Source organism: Hoplias malabaricus, chromosome Y (assembly GCF_029633855.1).
Source record: "Hoplias malabaricus isolate fHopMal1 chromosome Y, fHopMal1.hap1, whole genome shotgun sequence".
In the NCBI taxonomy this organism is placed as follows: Eukaryota; Metazoa; Chordata; class Actinopteri; order Characiformes; family Erythrinidae; genus Hoplias; species Hoplias malabaricus.
In genome coordinates this window covers 45,943,798-45,962,291 of record NC_089820.1, presented here as the reverse complement: position 1 = coordinate 45,962,291, position 18,494 = coordinate 45,943,798, and the positions used below count along the sequence as shown (strand labels likewise).

Sequence of the window (18,494 nt, the reverse complement as noted above, 5' to 3'; positions counted from 1 at the left end):
TTTTATCCAGCTGTGCACAAGCAGCAACAGAGTAGAGCAAGCTGCATTGGCCTTCTGCTCTTATCCATTCAGCACGGTAATTCAATCAAACCCTCAGTCAAAATATCAGCTGTGTGGAAATACCATCCCTGCAGTCCTCCATGACCTTGAGTCAGAGACATACTACAGCACATTCTCTAAAATCTGACTGACACACACACACACACACACATACAGCTGATACTCACCTTTCATTTTAAATACTTTCCACTCAAACTAAATGGAACACATTTCTACAGATCTGAAAAAAAATCCATTTGTTTCTGTCCTCTGTCTGCATTACACTCTGGTAAGTGTTTGAAACATATTTTACAAGAAGACAACAAGACCAAGCACACCACAGAAAAGATAAATGGATACTTATCAAAGAAGATGCTGGTGTTCCCAGAACACTGCCTCAACATCATTGCTTTCAAAGTCATCAGTTTTTGAGATTCCTTGGATCATAACATGCAGGAAATGCAGCCAGCTTCTAAGACTGCACTTCTGAAGTGTGGAATATCCCTAAATATCAATGAAAAACTTAAAGCAGATCTCCAGGAAAGAATGAAAACTGTTATTAAGCAAATGGACTATCAATAATATATTTGCCAATAATATAATGAAGTTAATAAAGTGTGGTAGATAAATACTTGTAATCACATATAAATTGACAACATCAACTATTCTAGGGAAGTGCTGTTCTCTCTGGTTTGTTTATGTTCAGAAGATCCATGTCTTTTAAGGTGGAGTGGTATGTTTGAGGAAAAAAATACTGTTGTTTGTTGGTGGCTGAAGTTTGGCTAAGTTCTAATCCACTGTTTGAAGGACCACAGAATCTCATTTGTAACTCGAGTTGTTTAGTTATGTCTGCCTTTCCTTTCATGCAGTTAGTGGTCTCCTGAGTCAGTTCCTACTTAAGTAATCTGAAACAGAAAAAATAAGAGCAATGTCCTAATCCTGGTTCATGATTTCCAATGTTTGGAGGTCTCTTCATTTTATAAACATCTCCAGATGCCGGTTCTCTGTAGTGAGCATATCGAACCAAGACCCTTGGTTTTTTAACCCATTTATAGACACTGGGAGTTCATAAACACATTAGACCGGTAGCACCAGGGACCATAATGTTGTAGGTCAGCCCTGGTTTTCCCCACAATGTCAGGACGTTTTCTGGCCTGAAATATGTATGAAAAGAAACAAAACATACACATTCACACACACTTTGTCATCCTCATAGCTCAATCCCAACACACACACTCACACATACACACACACCCACACCCTCTTCCCAGGCATTCACTCTGACAGTCCTTTTGCCATTGGGGTGGCTTGTTTTGACTGCTCTTGTTTAGAAGGCTGCCAGCTTGTCAGGCTGCTTGCTGCATGGCTTTCAACTCCTGTCAGGACTTACAGCAGCTAATCCTGATGCTGTGAAAGGCCACAGAAACTGGCCCAAATCATATTACACTGATCCCCATCACCAAGCCTCATTCATTAACCTTACCCCACCACCCCCAAAAAAAGCTCTGCAAAATACAAGCAAACAGGTTTTCTATTACCAGTTTGAATGACAGTCTGTTACTTCAGTATTTAAATATAATAAAACAACTCAAAATTAACTTCAGTAGTAATTCCAACCTTGTCCATTCACTGCCAACATTATGAGCTGCACTAAATTTACAAGTCCATTGTATGTGTGCCCAGTAACAGAATAAAGCTCATCTTTTGTAGTGACAGTTCGTTAGCCAATCTCTTTTTCCAATTATGGGACTATACAAAAATAAACTGAGAATCTGAGAAACCTCATTCTTGTTTCAGACCCTAAAAAAATAGACAGGATGTTCCTGTCCATCCTTCCATTGGGTGACGACAACTCAAACTTATGGTTCTAAAAATGTGCAGCAGTCAAATCATTTACTGAAGAAAGGAAAGTGACAAAAATGAACTATGCACAGCACACCCCAGAGGTCAGACCCCAACATCCTTGATCAAGAATGTGTTAAAGCAGAAAATGAAACCAGCTTCTATACCATAGAGTGGAAAAACACTTCTCCTTGAAGTTCCTTCGAAAAGCAAATCTAATAAAAAAAACTGGAAGCTGTAATAAAAATGCTGTGTTCTCTCTGTGTCAGTGTGGGTTTCTCCCATGGAGACACACATTGGTAGGTGGATTGGCTACTCAAAAGTGTCCATAGGTGTGAGAGTGTGAGTGAATGTGTGTGTGTGTCACCCTACGAAGGACTGGTGCAACCTCTGGAGTGTGTTCCCATCTTGTGACCAGTCATTCCAGGTAGGCTCCAGACCCACCAGACCCTGTACTGGATAAGTGTTTATAGACATTGAATGAATGAATACTTCTTTAATAATGAAAGTGCTTGGAGGAGAATGCCAACTGCCCAGGTTTGTCACATTGGCCAACAGGCACCTGCACTCCCCAGCAGTGTGCTTGTGTGATTGGGATGCATGCCATGCTTCTCACCCAAACAGAGCATGGCCAGTTGGCTTTGGATGACTGAGGTATCACTGGGGATTTAAAAAAAAAAGGTTCTTTAATATTATTTTTATTTTGTTGAATATGTTTTACGATTGCTATACCTTTCACTGACAAATATAAAATTGCCATTTTGAATGATAATCAATTTAACAAAGGTAGGTTTCTGAATTCTCTACTGTACTGTCCTTTATATGGCACTGGTATGGGTGCATAAGGAACAGGAGCATTGTTGGTGTCTTTACATAAGCCAGTGGCATTGCTAGCCTTGGGAAAATCAACCGACCAAAATTTTCCAGTCAAGGGTTAAAGCATGGGTTTGTGGTTAAAAACTAACCATTCACTAATGTCTGAAGGATGAAGGAAAACTAACTAACAATCGAACAGTCACAAGAACACAAAAACAACATACAAGGACTAGAGTGTTGGAAACAGGTGAATTATAGACACAAAGTGCACACTGGCAAGTAGGTGTTAGTAATAAAGTGGACTGCATACAAAAGCTCTTTGTAGCCACAACAGTCCAGTGTGTTGATGCATTAATGTCTAGACCGGCAGCAGCACATTGTTTTCCTTTTCCTAGACATCCATCCAGGTAAATTATTAATCGATGGGATTCCATTCGGCCTCTTTAAACACATACGTCTCCCGGCAGGATGGGATGCCCTTCACCTCTCTACAACAGCAGGGCACCCCTTCTGCTCTCTGTATTGATCTATAATAAGCCTACAGTTCCTCTTGCAATCAAACAATGTCATGCAGCTAACGCTTCGGATCAAACCACCACAACAGCCTTGACACTGACAAAAAATTCTACACACATCTGAAGGAAAGAACAAGCCTCCCAGTCCAATTATCACCTCAGATAAGCAGAATCCTCCTTCGTCCAGCTCGACCGACTTGGAGTGTATTTCTATAAAAAATAAAAAGAGTGTATTTTTTATGCTGAGAACAGATGCTCCTTTACCAACGTGCTCTCATTATGCGATGCCCCACGAAGGACTTATCACTCTCTTTCTCTGACTCTACCCTTTTCTCTACTTCTCTCTCTGTTTCTGTCTGTCTTTTGAATGTAGAGGCTTGACGTTTCTGTGAATCAGTGAAAATCTGTGAATACACAAATCCCTAAATGGCAAGATATATCCATATATGATGAATTTATGGGGTACTAGCTTCTCGATGATTTAAAGAGAGATCAATTTAAAGATGTTTTATTGCTTCCAAAGCTGTCAATGCTACCGCTGTGTTCTGAGCAGGAAATTACTTTAAAAATATGGTATTCATTTAGATAAATACCACTGTCCAGAAGTGAATAAAGCAATAGCTAAAATTGTGTAATTTACAAAAATCAATATCTGGACATAGCTTGACATACTAAAAATACCCAGTGGTCTCTGTATCTCTGTACGCTCTCTGATACTACTGAATTGTCTACAGTAATTACAGAATAATACGTAATAAGAGATAATAACTGAGTATTAGGCCTGCAACTAAAGGGGTTAATTTAGCTTATGTGAGGAGGTTTGCTGTTCCTTATCATTAAAGCAAATTCAGCAACTGGTGATGCCTTTCTCAGCGTCTTCTGTGTGGTTCAATGTTTCAGTCATGCATGCGCATTCATTTCAGTAAATCGACTGTTTCTTGATACCTGTAATTTTGGAGCACATTTACAAAATAGGGCACAAATTGCATCTGAGAGAAAAAAAAATTCTGATGTGACAACACACCCACTTCTTTCACCCAGGACTGCGTGTGATTGCCTTATTGACAGTCTATCAGTGCTGCAAACACAAATGATGTATTTTTCTGAGCACATCTACTTGAGAAGTTACAGAAGAGCTGGCCACAAGATGCTAAAGATACGACAGCGCATGAGCACATGGCTCAGGATCATGTCAGTAGGTGATGAAGTTGAGCAAACTATGAGGTTTATTTTTATGGCTCATCCACCTTTACACTACTTTAAAAGAGGGTCCTTATGGGTAAAGCCAAGCCTGACACATTGCTCACCCTGGCTGTCAATCATGGTGAACAAAGAAGCCAGAAAAATGTGAAAAAGAAGAGAAGTGAAGCCTTCACGTTTCATCTTTTCACTTGAACCACTCCCCTCCCTCCAAACTACACCAACAGACGGTCAATCAAAGCCCCCTGGCAGCCTCTGACAGATAATGGCCACAAACTGCTAGAGCCAAAAGACAGGAGGCATATTTCTGCACGGACAGCACTTAATGCGATTGGAAATCTTTTAAAAAAAAACACATGTATGTGGCTTTGACTTGATATCTTTACTCTTTTCCTATTCTTCTTAATCATCATCATCATCATCATCATCAAAAAAAAAAACACCTTGGTATAAACTGTGTGTTTATCATGAGTGAGGAACGTGTGAGGGCAGATCAAATGGCAGACAATGCACATAAACAGCCAAAGCGAGGGAAGAACGTAGATGAAAGGAGATCTTGCAGTTGGAAACCATATGATATGAAGAGCATGAGCAAAAGACTTTAAATATAGCTTTAAATATAGTCGTACAAGGCCATCAATCTCAGGCTGCATTTCCATACCAGAGAAGATGCAAAAGAGGAAGCCTAACAATAACACATGCAGAGAACTCCCTGGTCCTTTAACATGACACAAACACACACATCCATTACCACATTATTCTCATAAACGTTATTATGGTCACAACTGTAAACAACTTGCAAAACCAGAAAGACCCTGGCTCAGAGTATTAATGGACAGATTGCTAGCCCCAAATTAAGATTAAACCATTACTTCATGTAATTTTGAACTAATTATATAATGTTGTTTGATTAATTATAGAATTTAATATAATTTTGAATTTCCCTTGACTTTGCAGTTTATTCCTAAACTAGGTGTCCTTCAAAAAACTATGACCCAGTTAAGACTGGGAAACAAAATATTCTGAGATCTTCTGAGATTCTGACAGGAACTGACACTGCAGTCCAGATCTAGGATCTGGGAAATTTACCCCAAATGATCAAGTGACCCACAGCAATTGAGGAGTTTTCCATCCGTAACGCATCAAAGACCATTCTCAGAAGTGAACTGAGACCAGGAGTGTTTACACTCGGAGTAATTGACTCAATGTGTGATATGATTTTGATGTTTCCCACACATTTAAGGGGCTAAAGCAGTTAAAATAAATTGTTCATTTCACATGTCTAGATACCAACACACCTCAGTGACCTGACTAAAAACCTTCTAACAAATCTAACAGTGGTAAAATAGTACACCCTGTGTTCATTTGTATAAAAATAATCAGACATGTAGAAATATGACTTTTTGTTACATCATTACTCAGACGTTTCGTTATTGCAATCAAAATTATGGTTCTCTGAAATGCAGGTTTCATTACAACAGAGCATAAATAGTTCTGTTTTGGGCTAAGTGCTGTACAGTGTGTGAAATTTAGATTAAATGAGGGCACATTTGTCATTGATGCGAAGAACTAAACTCTCCCGCTTTTTTAGAATGTTGATAAAGGTGAGTGAGTGTGAATGTGTGTGTGAGATGCATAAGATACTTTGTAGTATTAGGCTTTTCCTTAAAAAACTGTGAGTTTTAAATGACAATGTTATATGTCTTAAAATATTGTAATATGCACTGTTTACATATATCATGTATATGTGTTGTGATATAATTTTGGGCAGTATCTCCCACTCCAGTGTGAGAATTAAGTTAGGACATTAAATGTAGGGATAGTCCCTCATTTTGGGTTTTTTTCCGAGTTCTGCAGGCTGTAGGTTAACCTGCAGGTATTGGTGACTCCGGTGCTTGTGTAAGCAGCAGTAGAAAGAAAGCTCTGCTGATGTAATGGATGTGAACGTAAAAGCACTGGAGCGTCCCCGCTCCTCAGCAGCAGGTCAGCAGGTTCACGTCCAGCAGAATCGACTCCAAAAATATATATCTCCACACAAACACAGAGAGCCCCCTTATAGACCCCCAGCATCAGTCATGGTGCAGCAGCACTTACCAAACACAGTCAGCAGCCAAACTCCCAGGAGCCGCGCGGAAAGGCGGCGCCCATCCGCGGCCATCGGGTCCGTTTAACACCGCTCCGTAAATCCACAAACAACAACGAGCTCAGGAGAACACACGCGCATCCGACCAGAGAGCACAGACACTACACTCGCGCCATTTCACTCATTTGTGAGGAATCTCTCTCTCTCTCTTTCTCTCTCTCCCTCTCTCTCTCCCTTTCCCCCTTGGTTCTGTATTAAATCCGCTCTGTTCTCGCGCTGCTTTCTGGCTCGCACGCGCGTCCACGCTACTGCTCCTCAGTAGCTACACACCGCCTCTCCCACCGAGAATCTCTCTCTCTCTCTCTCTCTCTCTCTCTCTCTCTCTCTCTCACACACACACACACACACACCCTAGTAGCGTGTATATATCTGTGATCCTCTCTCCCTCGCTCTTGTTCAGTGCGAGTTTCTCTCTGTCTCTCTCTCTCTAACATGTTTTTGCTCTTTCTCATTCATGCACATGGTTGCTAGTGTTTATAGTTTTACCAAAAGAGCAGCCACAATTAATCTTTAAAAATGACAACATAGCTCCACGCTGTAAGAGTATAATATGCTGAATAATAACAATTCCAGTAAACAATTAGCCGTTGATTCAACGTTGAGATAACGTAATGACAGCCGTCTAATCAACGTTCTCTTAAGGTGGAAAATGAAAGTGGAAAAGACGTCCAAACACAGACATTGAAAAGACGACTATTAGACGTATTTTGGACGTCCATTGACGTTATTAATTGGTCCCGAAATAAATTACTTGTATAAAACGCGTTTTTGACGTCCACTGACGTTTAAAATATGTAATTGACGGACAGACTACTTTTAGACTTATTTTGAACGTCCAGGGACGTTCTTTGTTTACTGGGATAATAATGTTCATCATCGTCGTAATAGAACGAACAAGGATCAGTTCAGCAATTAATTTGTGTTTATTGCTCTCGGACCTCTCACAAATCTTAACATAGGTTCAAATGCATTAGTGTCTCACTGGTGAAGAACTGACCATTAAACAATTTATTTATGCATTCAGGTGGTCACTGTTAATGCTGACTTTACAGAAGAATTCTTAAAGATGTACATTTTGGGTGATCATTACACTACAATAAGACGAACTGAACAAAACTAGATGCATTTAGCGACTGCATTTCTTTCTCTATGGCCTAGGCTACATTGGTATTTCCAGAATATGTTCCAAGGGTGAATTTAAAAAGCTATTAATTAAACCGGTGGTACATGCCCAACTGCAAAAATTACCACAAGCTGTTTTTATCCTAGTCTCTTCAGACTTGTTACGAAGTGATATAAATGTAATCACACACACAACGTCACCCTTCGAGAAAATAAACACAAGTATTAAACTGATGCTCAGCGGCAAAAACGTTTCCATCGCTGGAGAAACACCGCCATCTTGTGACGTACGAAATACTAGTGCGATTTTTTTTCTAAAAACACTGTTAAGACAGTGTCGTTCATTGAGAAAGGAATATAAACTGAGCCTCAATTTTGTGGAGACAGTGCTTCACCGGATCAGCTGACCACACACACATCTCCGAGTTTTCAGAAGACACGTTTATTTACGTTATGAGGACATGATTTTTGTGCCCATAGAAAAATGTCCCCTCAAAATATGTAGGCGACACCAAGCATCAGCATTTCTCCTCTGAGCAGTGTTCCAATAAAATATCAAATGTGCAAATCCAAACAGTCAAGTTTATGTCACAAACCCAAGAAACCAATCCTGTCAGCATGCGGGAGACTTTCAAGCTATCAACAGATAATATGATAAATAACATGAATATAATCAATAAAAATATAGAACAATAATAATAAAGGGTGGCACGGTGGCACAGCAGGTAGTGTCGCAGTCACACAGCTCCAGGGGCCTGGAGGTTGTGGGTTTGATTCCCGCTCCAGGTGACTGTCTGTGAGGAGTTTATGTGTTCTCCCTGTGTCCGCATGGGTTTCTTCCAGGTGCTCCGGTTTCCTCCCACAGTCCAAAAACATACGTTGGTAGGTGGATTGGTGACTCAAAAGTGTCCATAGGCGTGAGTGAAAGTGTGTGTGTGTGTTGCCCTGTGAAGCACTGGTGCCCCCTCCAGGGTGTATTCCTGCCTTGCGCCCAATGATTCCAGGTAGGCTCTGGACCCACCGTGACCCTGAACTGGATAAGCGGTTACAGATAATGAATGGATAAATATACATGAATAAGCAGAGATAAATGAAAGATTAATTGCAATATTCAAAGATACTGGATGAAGGCATAGGTTTCTGATGGACATGTTTTTAGGGGCTTAATCATGGTTCAAGGTTCATTATTAGTTTACTGTATTGTTGGCCCTTGTAACTTTTAGGCCCTTGTAAAAAATGTTATTTTAAGATTTTTATTTCTTTTGACTAGTCATTATGTTGTAATGAGTAACAAAAAACAGGTTGAGATAGCCATTCCTCTCAAAAAGACTATTTATTTATTTAACAGGGCATAGGGTATGAGGGCAAAGAGCACGCATTAACATCGGTCTGCATCAAGAGCGACGTGAGACTTATTCAGAGCCTCACATCCATCAAAGTGGGTGAAGACATGAATATCTCTCACTACACATTAGCACAACCCCCCCCCCCCACACACACACACACACACATAGAAATTTATCCAGCAAACACTTTTAAACACAAACTGGAATAAGGCATAAAATACTAATGAAATTAATTATGTTTTGTTTCCCTGTGAAGAATAATTGCTTTTTTAAATTAATTTAGTTAAACGAAGATGGAATGGACAAGGCCATGGCAGGGTGGACAATAAGGTATGAGATAAGATTAGAAGTTAGATTTTACTTTATATATTCAAAAGTACACATTTGCAACAGTGCAGATTTCACAGGAACATTTAATTGAATTAGTAATACAAACCTGTCTGCAGCACAACATTTTGAACAGTGAGTGAGAGTACCAAAATCCATGACAAATATATGAGGTCATGTTATTCTACAATGAAATTACTGACACAATACTATGGAGAGAGATTAGTCTCAGAAAACTTTACAAATGTGTAAATGTTAATCCACAAATTAAATACAAGTCACAAATATGTGTCACTGTTCACAAATGAATACATCACAATCTGTTTCTCACAGACTGCAATTTGTACAAATACAGTTACATTCATAAATACACGTGTTTGGTTTTCTTAGACATAGCACACTTTTATAAGAAAATAAATAGATTTGTTTAAATGTACAGTGCATTTATTTGTAAAGTCGAAGTCTCGAATTTATAATGCATTTGTAAATTGTTCAATCTGCGTTTGTGGATCAAGTCACTCATTTTTCAGTGATGTGTATTAGTTTGTTTCCTCTCATGGGTTTTTGGGTTTTGAGACTATACTTTCACATTTCACCCGATCCAAATAAAAATGCAGCCTGATCCACAAATGTGGCCAGCAGGCAAACAAGCCACCACTATGATACATATATATATAAACTAGCAAATATTTGTATATGTTCGGATATTCCACATTATGTTCCACAACTGCTAGTAAAATTACTTCTGGCATAATAACAATAATTACTCTAAAGTCTCCATAGACAATATATATATGTATACATGCTGTGTTCTAGTTGCTCTACCCTGTATTTTATAAGAGTTTTTTTTCTTTTGTGGTGATTGCTTAAAAGCTAGATAAATGTGGAATATTCAAAATAATAAGCTATAAATAAATAAATAAAGCTGCATTATTAAAAAAATCTCATTTGCACAAGTAGCTCGACCCAGCAGTTCTAAAGAGTCAAACAGCAAATGAAGGTTATTGTTGAAAGCACAGTTTGAATGACCTATGCCTGTATAAAATGGACAGGTACATTGTGCTGCTAAGACGTGATCTCAGTCTGTGTGGTTCTAATTTGAATTTGATTAAGGTGCCATTTTCTCTGTGGTGTAATGGCAGTAGCGCACTTAATGGCACTCTGCATTCATTGCAGAGCAAGAGTACAACTCTTATAAATGCAGATGAAATGAATAATCAGACAAGTCTTGTGCTCTTTGAAAAAACATAATGCTGTCCATTGTAAGCATCTACCACATCAATTTTACATTGCAGGTACGTCGCTGTTAATCAGTGGCATGGCTTTTAAGAACACTGAAAATGATTTAAGAGCACAACTCTTTCTAAAGTTGTTATTTGCTATAGAGATTCAAAACCCAGAAACTAGAAAAGTGTGTGGAACACAAGCAAAACCAAATATAGTGATTAATAAATGCTGGCCAATTACCCAAACACAGCATTTGATGTTTACATTGTGTATTTTCTTATGTTGTAAATATATATTTTATCTAAATTGGATCCCTGTAAAATACTCCAAAAGGTTTAATTAAACAGCAATTAATCAACACTTAATACTGGTTTGGAGGCCAAATAGGATTTTTTGCCATTGCTTCGTACAAGTCTTAAGCTACACATATGCACTGGGCCTTTACTGATATTTCCTCCTTGACTTTTAAAAGAGTAAAGGCAAGAAAAGGAAATATCAACATTTATTTATTAATTCATGGGCGGCACGGTGGCGCAGCAGGTAGTGTCTCAGTCACACAGCTCCAGGGACCTGGAGGTTGTGGGTTCAAGTCCTGCTCCGGGTCACTGTCTGTGAGGAGTGTGGTGTGTTCTCCCTGTGTCCGCGTGAGTTTCCTCCGGGTGCTCTGGTTTCCTCCCACAGTCCAAAAACATACGTTGGTAGGTGGATTGGCGACTCCAAAATGTCCGTAGGTGCGAGTGTGTGAGTGAATGTGTGAGTGTGTGTCGCCCTGTGAAGGACTGGCTCCCCCTCCAGGGTGTGTTCTCGCCTTGCGCCCAGTGATTCCGGGTAGTCTCCAGACCCACCATGACCCTGAATTGGATAAGCGGTTTCAGATAATGAATGAATGTCTGTAATCGCTTATCGGGTTCAGGGCCGCGGTCAGTAAAAAAAACGATATTAATTAAACCTATCCGCAGCATATCTGGATGTCTGTCTCTACAAAGTGTTTTGACTACTGTACTGTTCAGGATTGTTTGGGTGTTATTTGGAGCGGGACACTGAATGCATCATTGTGCCTATTGTTGTTGTTGTAATAATCTGTCTGTGTGTGTGGGTGGCTGGTTTAGTGAGAGGTATTTGTGAGCCTGTCTACCAGCTTGGAGAGGTGTGAGGCACTGAATAAGACTCACCTCGCTCTTGCTGCAAACCAATGCCATTCCCTGCTTTGTGCCTTTGTTTCCTATGTCATTTTTAAGGCATAATTAAGAGCTCGGTTTAGCAGAATGGCTGTTTCCTGACTCAGTTGACACTCGCTACAATAAGAAACCTATCTTTCAAAGCATGCCTTGAACAAACCTTCTGGATTATGTCCCAGGATTACAAGGACTCCTCTTAAGGCTGGGGTATGTAGGACAGTCAGCAAAGTATACCTGAAAGAGCAGGCCATCCTTCCACTAGTTGCTATATTGCAGGGTTTGTGTGCACCTTCTCATTTTATCAAAAGACACTGGAGAGATCCAAGTTTTGCTTTATAATCATCACACTTGCAGTTCATTTCTATATTTCATCAGACAGAACAATCCAGGTAGCCTCAAGGCTAGTTTGATTTTGATAAGTGTTTCTTTAAAGGCACAACAGCAACCTCGTCCTAATGTGCAGCATCTGGTTCCGCTTTGTATGTCTACACTCTTTCAAACCAGATACCTTAGTATTTCAAGTTTCAGTTATTACTTTCAGAAGAGTTCCCCATTTGGGATGAGTGAAGTTTCTTTCATTGATGGACATTCACTGCATCTAGCAAGATGGCTAACCATCACTTTATTCACTAGATTATTACCCATAACCAAAAAAATAAAGTGGAACAAAAGCTAAGAGAATGAAGAAGAAATCTGATTTATGAAATCATTACTTAATCAAACATTATCTAGTGGGTTAATATATATTTTCCAGTTTCAACTCAACCTCCATCAGAAGTTTGCTGCCACATGCTTTCATTAAGACAACAGAATTTCCAAAGAACTCTAAAAATCATGGTCCATGAGGCTTGCCAGTCGATCTCATGCGCGTTCAAGTTTAGAACAGTTAACAATGAAGCAACTTGCTTACGTGAATTGATGAGATGACACATGGGTTCTTGACTCCACTAGAACTGGCATGTTTTCGAAATGCAGTAAACCCTCCAATAACCTGTCAGTGAAATTAGCCATGCCAAAGGAAAGCATTCTCTGCAGGTAGTCTCATGGTAATCAGAAAGTCCCTGGAGCTAGCAGGGTCAGTAAGACTGGCACTTGACTTGACAAAATGACGCTGCATGGTTGCATAGTTGTTGGCGGCACGGTGGCACAGCAGGTAGTGTCTCAGTCACACAGCTCCAGGGGCCTGGAGGTTGTGGGTTTGATTCCCACTCCGGGTGACTGCTGTGAGGAGTAGGTCTGCGTGGGTTTCCTCCAGGTGCTGCGGTTTCCTCCCACAGTCCAAAAACACACGTTGGTAGGTGGATTGGTGACTCAAAAGTGTGTGTGTGTGTGTGTTGCCCTGTGAAGGACTGGCGCCCCCTCCAGGTTGTATTCCCGCCTTGCGCCCAATGATTTCAGGTAGACTCTGGACCCACCCCGAAGGTGAACTGGATAAGCAGTTACAGATAATGAATGAATGCCTAGTTGTTGTTTTTTTAGACTTACCTCTCAAGCAGACTTTGTTTTTAGCCTTTGCAAGCAGGGTACCCAGGTAGAAATAGCAGTTAGAATTCTGTCTTCAGTAAAGGACAAATATTGTGGTTTGTTTCATCTGGCTGCTGTTCAGGACTGAACCTAAAGTCTCTCTGCTGCTTCCTTCCTCTTGGAAATAAGTGTTGTATAAAGGCAGACGGGGCAATCAAGCTTTAGTGCCAAAGAGGGTATTCTGTATGTGTTCCTAAGCAATATCTCACTTAATCATTCACAAATGATAGGAGTAATAAACCTATTATATTTTATGTTTAAAAGTTTATAAGCATTTTGACTTAAATTTTCATACATTTTTATATCATATTTTTTATCATTATTTTATCATTTCAAAAAATAGAATCATTCATTCATTGTCTGCAGCCTCTTGTCCAGTTAATTACAAATAAAAACAATTAAAACCATTAATGAAACAAACACGAGAGGGAGCGGTGAGTTATTAGCACCGGTGTGTTTCGGGTCAAAATCAACTAAGTGTAGGGGGACCAGATCCCAGATGGTAAAAAAGAGGACACGTCTCGGGGGTGGACGACTACTGACGTGCAGACTGACCAATTAAAGGTTTACAGAGAAGGTTATCGACCAATAACGGTAGCTCTACAGTCTGACCGTCCAATCCGAAGATTTTAGGCTACTTCACCACGCCCCCTTCTCACTCAAGCGAACCAATCGGAGTAGGGGAGGGCGGGACTAGTTTGTGAACGAAACGCTTCTCGAAGTTCTATGTAAGCTCTAGAAAAATAGAATCCCGGACGTTTGTGAAATTCCGCCCGGACATATTTTAAAGTCTAAAAAAGAGGACATGTACGGATTAAAGAGGAGGTCTGGTCACCCTACTCAAGTGTCAATATCTCACCACCTATCTACCACCACCGTTATACTACAGTTCACTAATGAGCATTTATATTTAGTTTGTAAGATACAGATGACAGACAAAATAATGTGTATCAACCCTCCGCGAGTTTAAATATTTCAATTCCTTCGCACATTCCATTTCGCCATTTTCGACCAAACACTGTTTACATTAATATTATTTGACCCTATTGGTGTTTTCCAGGGAGGCAGCTCGTGTTTGTACAAATTTAACGGAACCAATGTCGCGTCATTGCCGTCTGTTTTAACCACAAACCATTTAACCACGTGTGTAAATGATGCCGAGTTCGTCTAAGTTCAAAGCCTTCCTGCTGAGCTTGTGAACAAGAGCAGCGGAGAAAAATAAACCCAACCGCGCCTCGCACTGACCACAGCTCCTGAAAACACACGGGCAGATCATTTTCTTGCGTTTACAAATCAAAGAGCGGAGAACGGGCCAACTGAGCCGTGGATAAGTATTTAATCTCCGTGCTCTTTTCTAGAATTGATTCGACTCGCCATTTCACGCCAGTACCTACTATTTTTGGTTCCATCTGGGAACAAACCTTTCCAGTTCCTGAACGTCTTTATCGTGGAAGTGCACAGACTTATTTAAAATTAGGCCTGTGAACTGGATCAGAACAAGTTACACGTTGGTGGAAGAGCGGTATCAGACATCCACTGCCTCCATGTCTTGTTAAGGGCAGGGACTCGTTGCTAGGTTACGTGTTTTTTGCAGCGTGATACCAGAAGAGCTTCGGTCAGGGTGCTATAATCGTGCATTAAAGCCACTCCAGGAACGTCTCTCAGCCAATTGGCCTTGTGCCTATGACCGCAGCACACCATCTCTTGTGTGTATTACTGTTTAATTAACTCATGTCTCGTGTTAAAATTGCAGCATATCTACGTCAGTCTAATCAGATCATTAATAAGACATTCCTGAGTAAAAGTGTGTGTATCAGAGCAGGGAACTCTAGATTTGCAGGACAGGGGATGCTTCAGGATCAGAGCTGGAAATAATACATTAACTGACCACTCACCTTCCACCAACACATCTCCAACTTCCATGTTAAGACTTCTTAAGGAAGGATGAGTTATGTGGTCAGGCTCCATGACCTTCCTGTAGATGCTTGCTTTAGGTTTTTACATACAGGGACAGGACCAAAAGACAGTGAGGTTTTAGCCAGTATTAACCATATTAACAATAGCAGCAGATATTGTTAAGAGATAATGCACAATAATACGGTCACTGTGTGAAGTAGTAGTTGCATGTGTTGATTTGAAATGACAAAATCCAATGAGCAAGGTTGTGTCATTTGAATGTGTGGGTATGTGTGTAATGCAGAAGACATGATGTTTTAAAATGTAACTCTGTATAGAGGGCCCAGGGGGTTGTTTTACTTAATAGAGATTGTACTTTTGGTGGGCTCACCCTAAAGGGCTGTTGAGGTCACAACAGAGAAATGGTAACATGGAGTGGGAAATAAACAAACAAAAATAATGTGTTCAGTCACAACATAATTCTCCCAATAATTCTAAGGTGTAACACCAATCTCCTTTTGAGTGGGTGGCAACAATTTGGCAAAGTCAAACTTGATTGTGCTGCAGAATTAGGACCAGGACACCATTCCCTCAAGAAAAGACGACACCGGATATACATAACTGTCTTTCACCGTCTCCATTTACTCAGAACATGACAACCCACTTTGCAAGTTACAGACTAACAAGTGCTAGAATCACATTGTATTGACTGTAAATGTAAATTATAGAAATCCCTTTTGCAACTGGCATTAACATGTCAAATCTTGGGTGATGTGACCACAGGCAAACAGCTCTATGTATACATTTAATGTACAAATGTTTTTGGACAAATGTTCATTACAACTTCATGTGAAATCAAAGGTATTATGAAAAAATTGCATACACTTTGTTGTAGTAACAACCTCTGCTCTCCTGGGAAGGCTTTATATCATCATGAGGATTTGATGGCGCTCAGCTACAAGAGCATTCATAACAGTCAGTTAATGTTGTTGCACGATTAGTTCTGGATCACAAGCGTCACTCCAAGTCATCCCAAGGGTATTATGTGGTACTCTGTTACTGCACTGAATGTAGGTCTACGGTTTCAGAGCTGGGGGCTTTATTACCCAACAAGCTGACGCTTAGTATTGGGCATGGTGACTCTAGATTCATGTGCAGCTGCTCAAGGGTGTCTTATTTCATTTCATAATTTCCTTCAGAGGTTTCACAAGCTGTGAGCCACACAAAGGTTAGATTTAGAAGTTAAACGTGAGGTCTACAACTTTGGCGTTACTGCTGTGTGACCAGACAGGGTGCACAGAAATCTATCTACAAAAATTCCATTCAGTGTAATAAACCTAAGCTGAATCTAACAGTTAATACATGTGTGTGACAGAATGGCACCCATCCTCAAGTCATAATTAGCCACTGAAAACTCAAGAGACACTTGGAAATTCCAGGGGAGTATTCCACAATAAAGTTATCCTCAGTTAGCCAGAAAATTCCACCTAGATTTGGAGCTTATCCAAAAGAAGCGTCCGTCAATTCACGTCCTACTGCACAGGCTTAATTTTGCTCAAATTATCTGGCCATAATGAGTAATCCCGCTTTGTCGAATATCCACCAGGTCTAAAAAGCTTTACATCTCACTGACCACTAGTAATCAGATCACTCAGATAATACCAACTGCAAACAGGGTCTACAGTAGTGTGCCTTAAACACACCAGAGCACCAGTTTTTCAGATTTTGGACACATTGAAGCAGAACAGAACAGAGGTGGGTTCAGTTAAAAACTGTTCATACAAAAATGGGAAACAAAAACTCTAAAGCACAAGTTGTGATGGCACCAGGCATTGGCAGTAGATCACAAAGCACCAGGGACACAGCAGATTAGAATCACTGTTATTTTTTCCCCAAGAACAATAGAAAAAATCAAACCCAACAGCTGAGTCTGTGCATCTTTTTTTTTTCTTTTGTCTTCGGTGAGGTTTTTGTATTATTAAAGCAAACATTACATTTGCACAGAAACAATCCTCTAGTTTCTACACAAAGGCTAGACACCTGAGGAACAGACACATACTGAAGAGACTAATCTTTTCCTCTGAAAGCACAGCATTAACAGGGATTTTTTTCTGCTTTGTTTTAATCCTCTAGAAAGGCTTAAGACTAGATTTAGGAAGATTTTTATGAGGATGCGATGACATTCTGGATCAGACCTTAAAGTAGTAACATTCACTGATTTCAATTTTAAGGGTTGTCTACAAACATTTGGACATAGTGTGCTTCCCTAATGAAGCTTTATTAGGAGCATTTTTCTAGGTTATGTACTCCTAGTGTTTCTTATTTCTAGTGTATCTATTTGTGAAAGCCAAAACCTCTTCCACTGCTACTATTGCAGGTCCAAATACAGAAACGTGTACCTAGATTTAGTACCTGTATGCATGTCATTGCACAATGGCACCCATTAACGTAGGCCAATCAGAGGTCTGATTTCTATCTACACTAATACGGTCTGATTCAGTTCGTTTGGTTCCCTGGCAAGAAGGGTAACCAAACTGCAGTTACTCGGATACAAAGAGGACATGTGGAAACATCTTTTTTAGACAGTTCATGGAAACAGCATTAAAGGTACAATAAGTAAAAACATTTAAATGTCATGTTTATTTTATGAAGTTTGCTGCTGTAGTTTGGAACGTAGCTAACAAGTAATGGAAGCTTGGCACTCTTAGCACTGGTTACATCACACGCCTCAAATTTCTTAAAGATGGTACAAATTCTCAAATAGACTTGGACATAGCATACACATAACATACTGTACATATCTATAAAAAAGTACTAACAAAATTCAGGCTTCAAGACGGCAGGTAATACAGGGATATTGTTTGTTTGTTTTAGATTTTTGTCTATGGTGCAATTGTGCAAAGGGAATTTTTGCCAAACTGGACCCCGTTATGTTCCACTATGTAGTCACTTGTGACCAAAGCCTTTTATCAGTTCTATTTGTCTTTCTTTATTACCATGGTGAGATGGACAATTCTACCTAACGTACTTTAAAAATAAGTTTCCAAGATCTGTATCTACAAGCGTGGATCCCAGTGTAAGATGCTAATAAGATGAACCTTATAAGATGCTAAATCTGTACTAATCCTTCACAACTGTCACATATATGAGCAGAGTTGAGTATGGTAACATTGAATTAACAAGTAACAAATGAGGTATTCTACTAATAAACTTGTATATAAAAAGAGAAGATGCCATTATTGGAAAATTTGTGCATATCCAAGAATGAAAGGCAAGATCAACACTTTGAAAATAGATGCCAGTTTAAGCAAAACAAATT

The 18,494-nt window shown here is 39.8% G+C and overlaps 1 protein-coding gene across 1 annotated transcript in view; it reads right to left on the bottom strand.

The window, feature by feature from the left end:
• Positions 1–6,728, bottom strand: part of LOC136679420 (immunoglobulin superfamily DCC subclass member 3-like) — a 111,347-nt gene extending 104,619 nt beyond the window's left edge. The window contains exon 1 of the mRNA XM_066657928.1: positions 6,507–6,728. Within this exon, the coding sequence (XP_066514025.1) occupies positions 6,507–6,570 (64 nt within the window). The 5' untranslated portion in view covers positions 6,571–6,728. The remainder of the gene's footprint in view (positions 1–6,506) is intronic.
• Between the last annotated feature and the right edge of the window lie 11,766 nt (positions 6,729–18,494).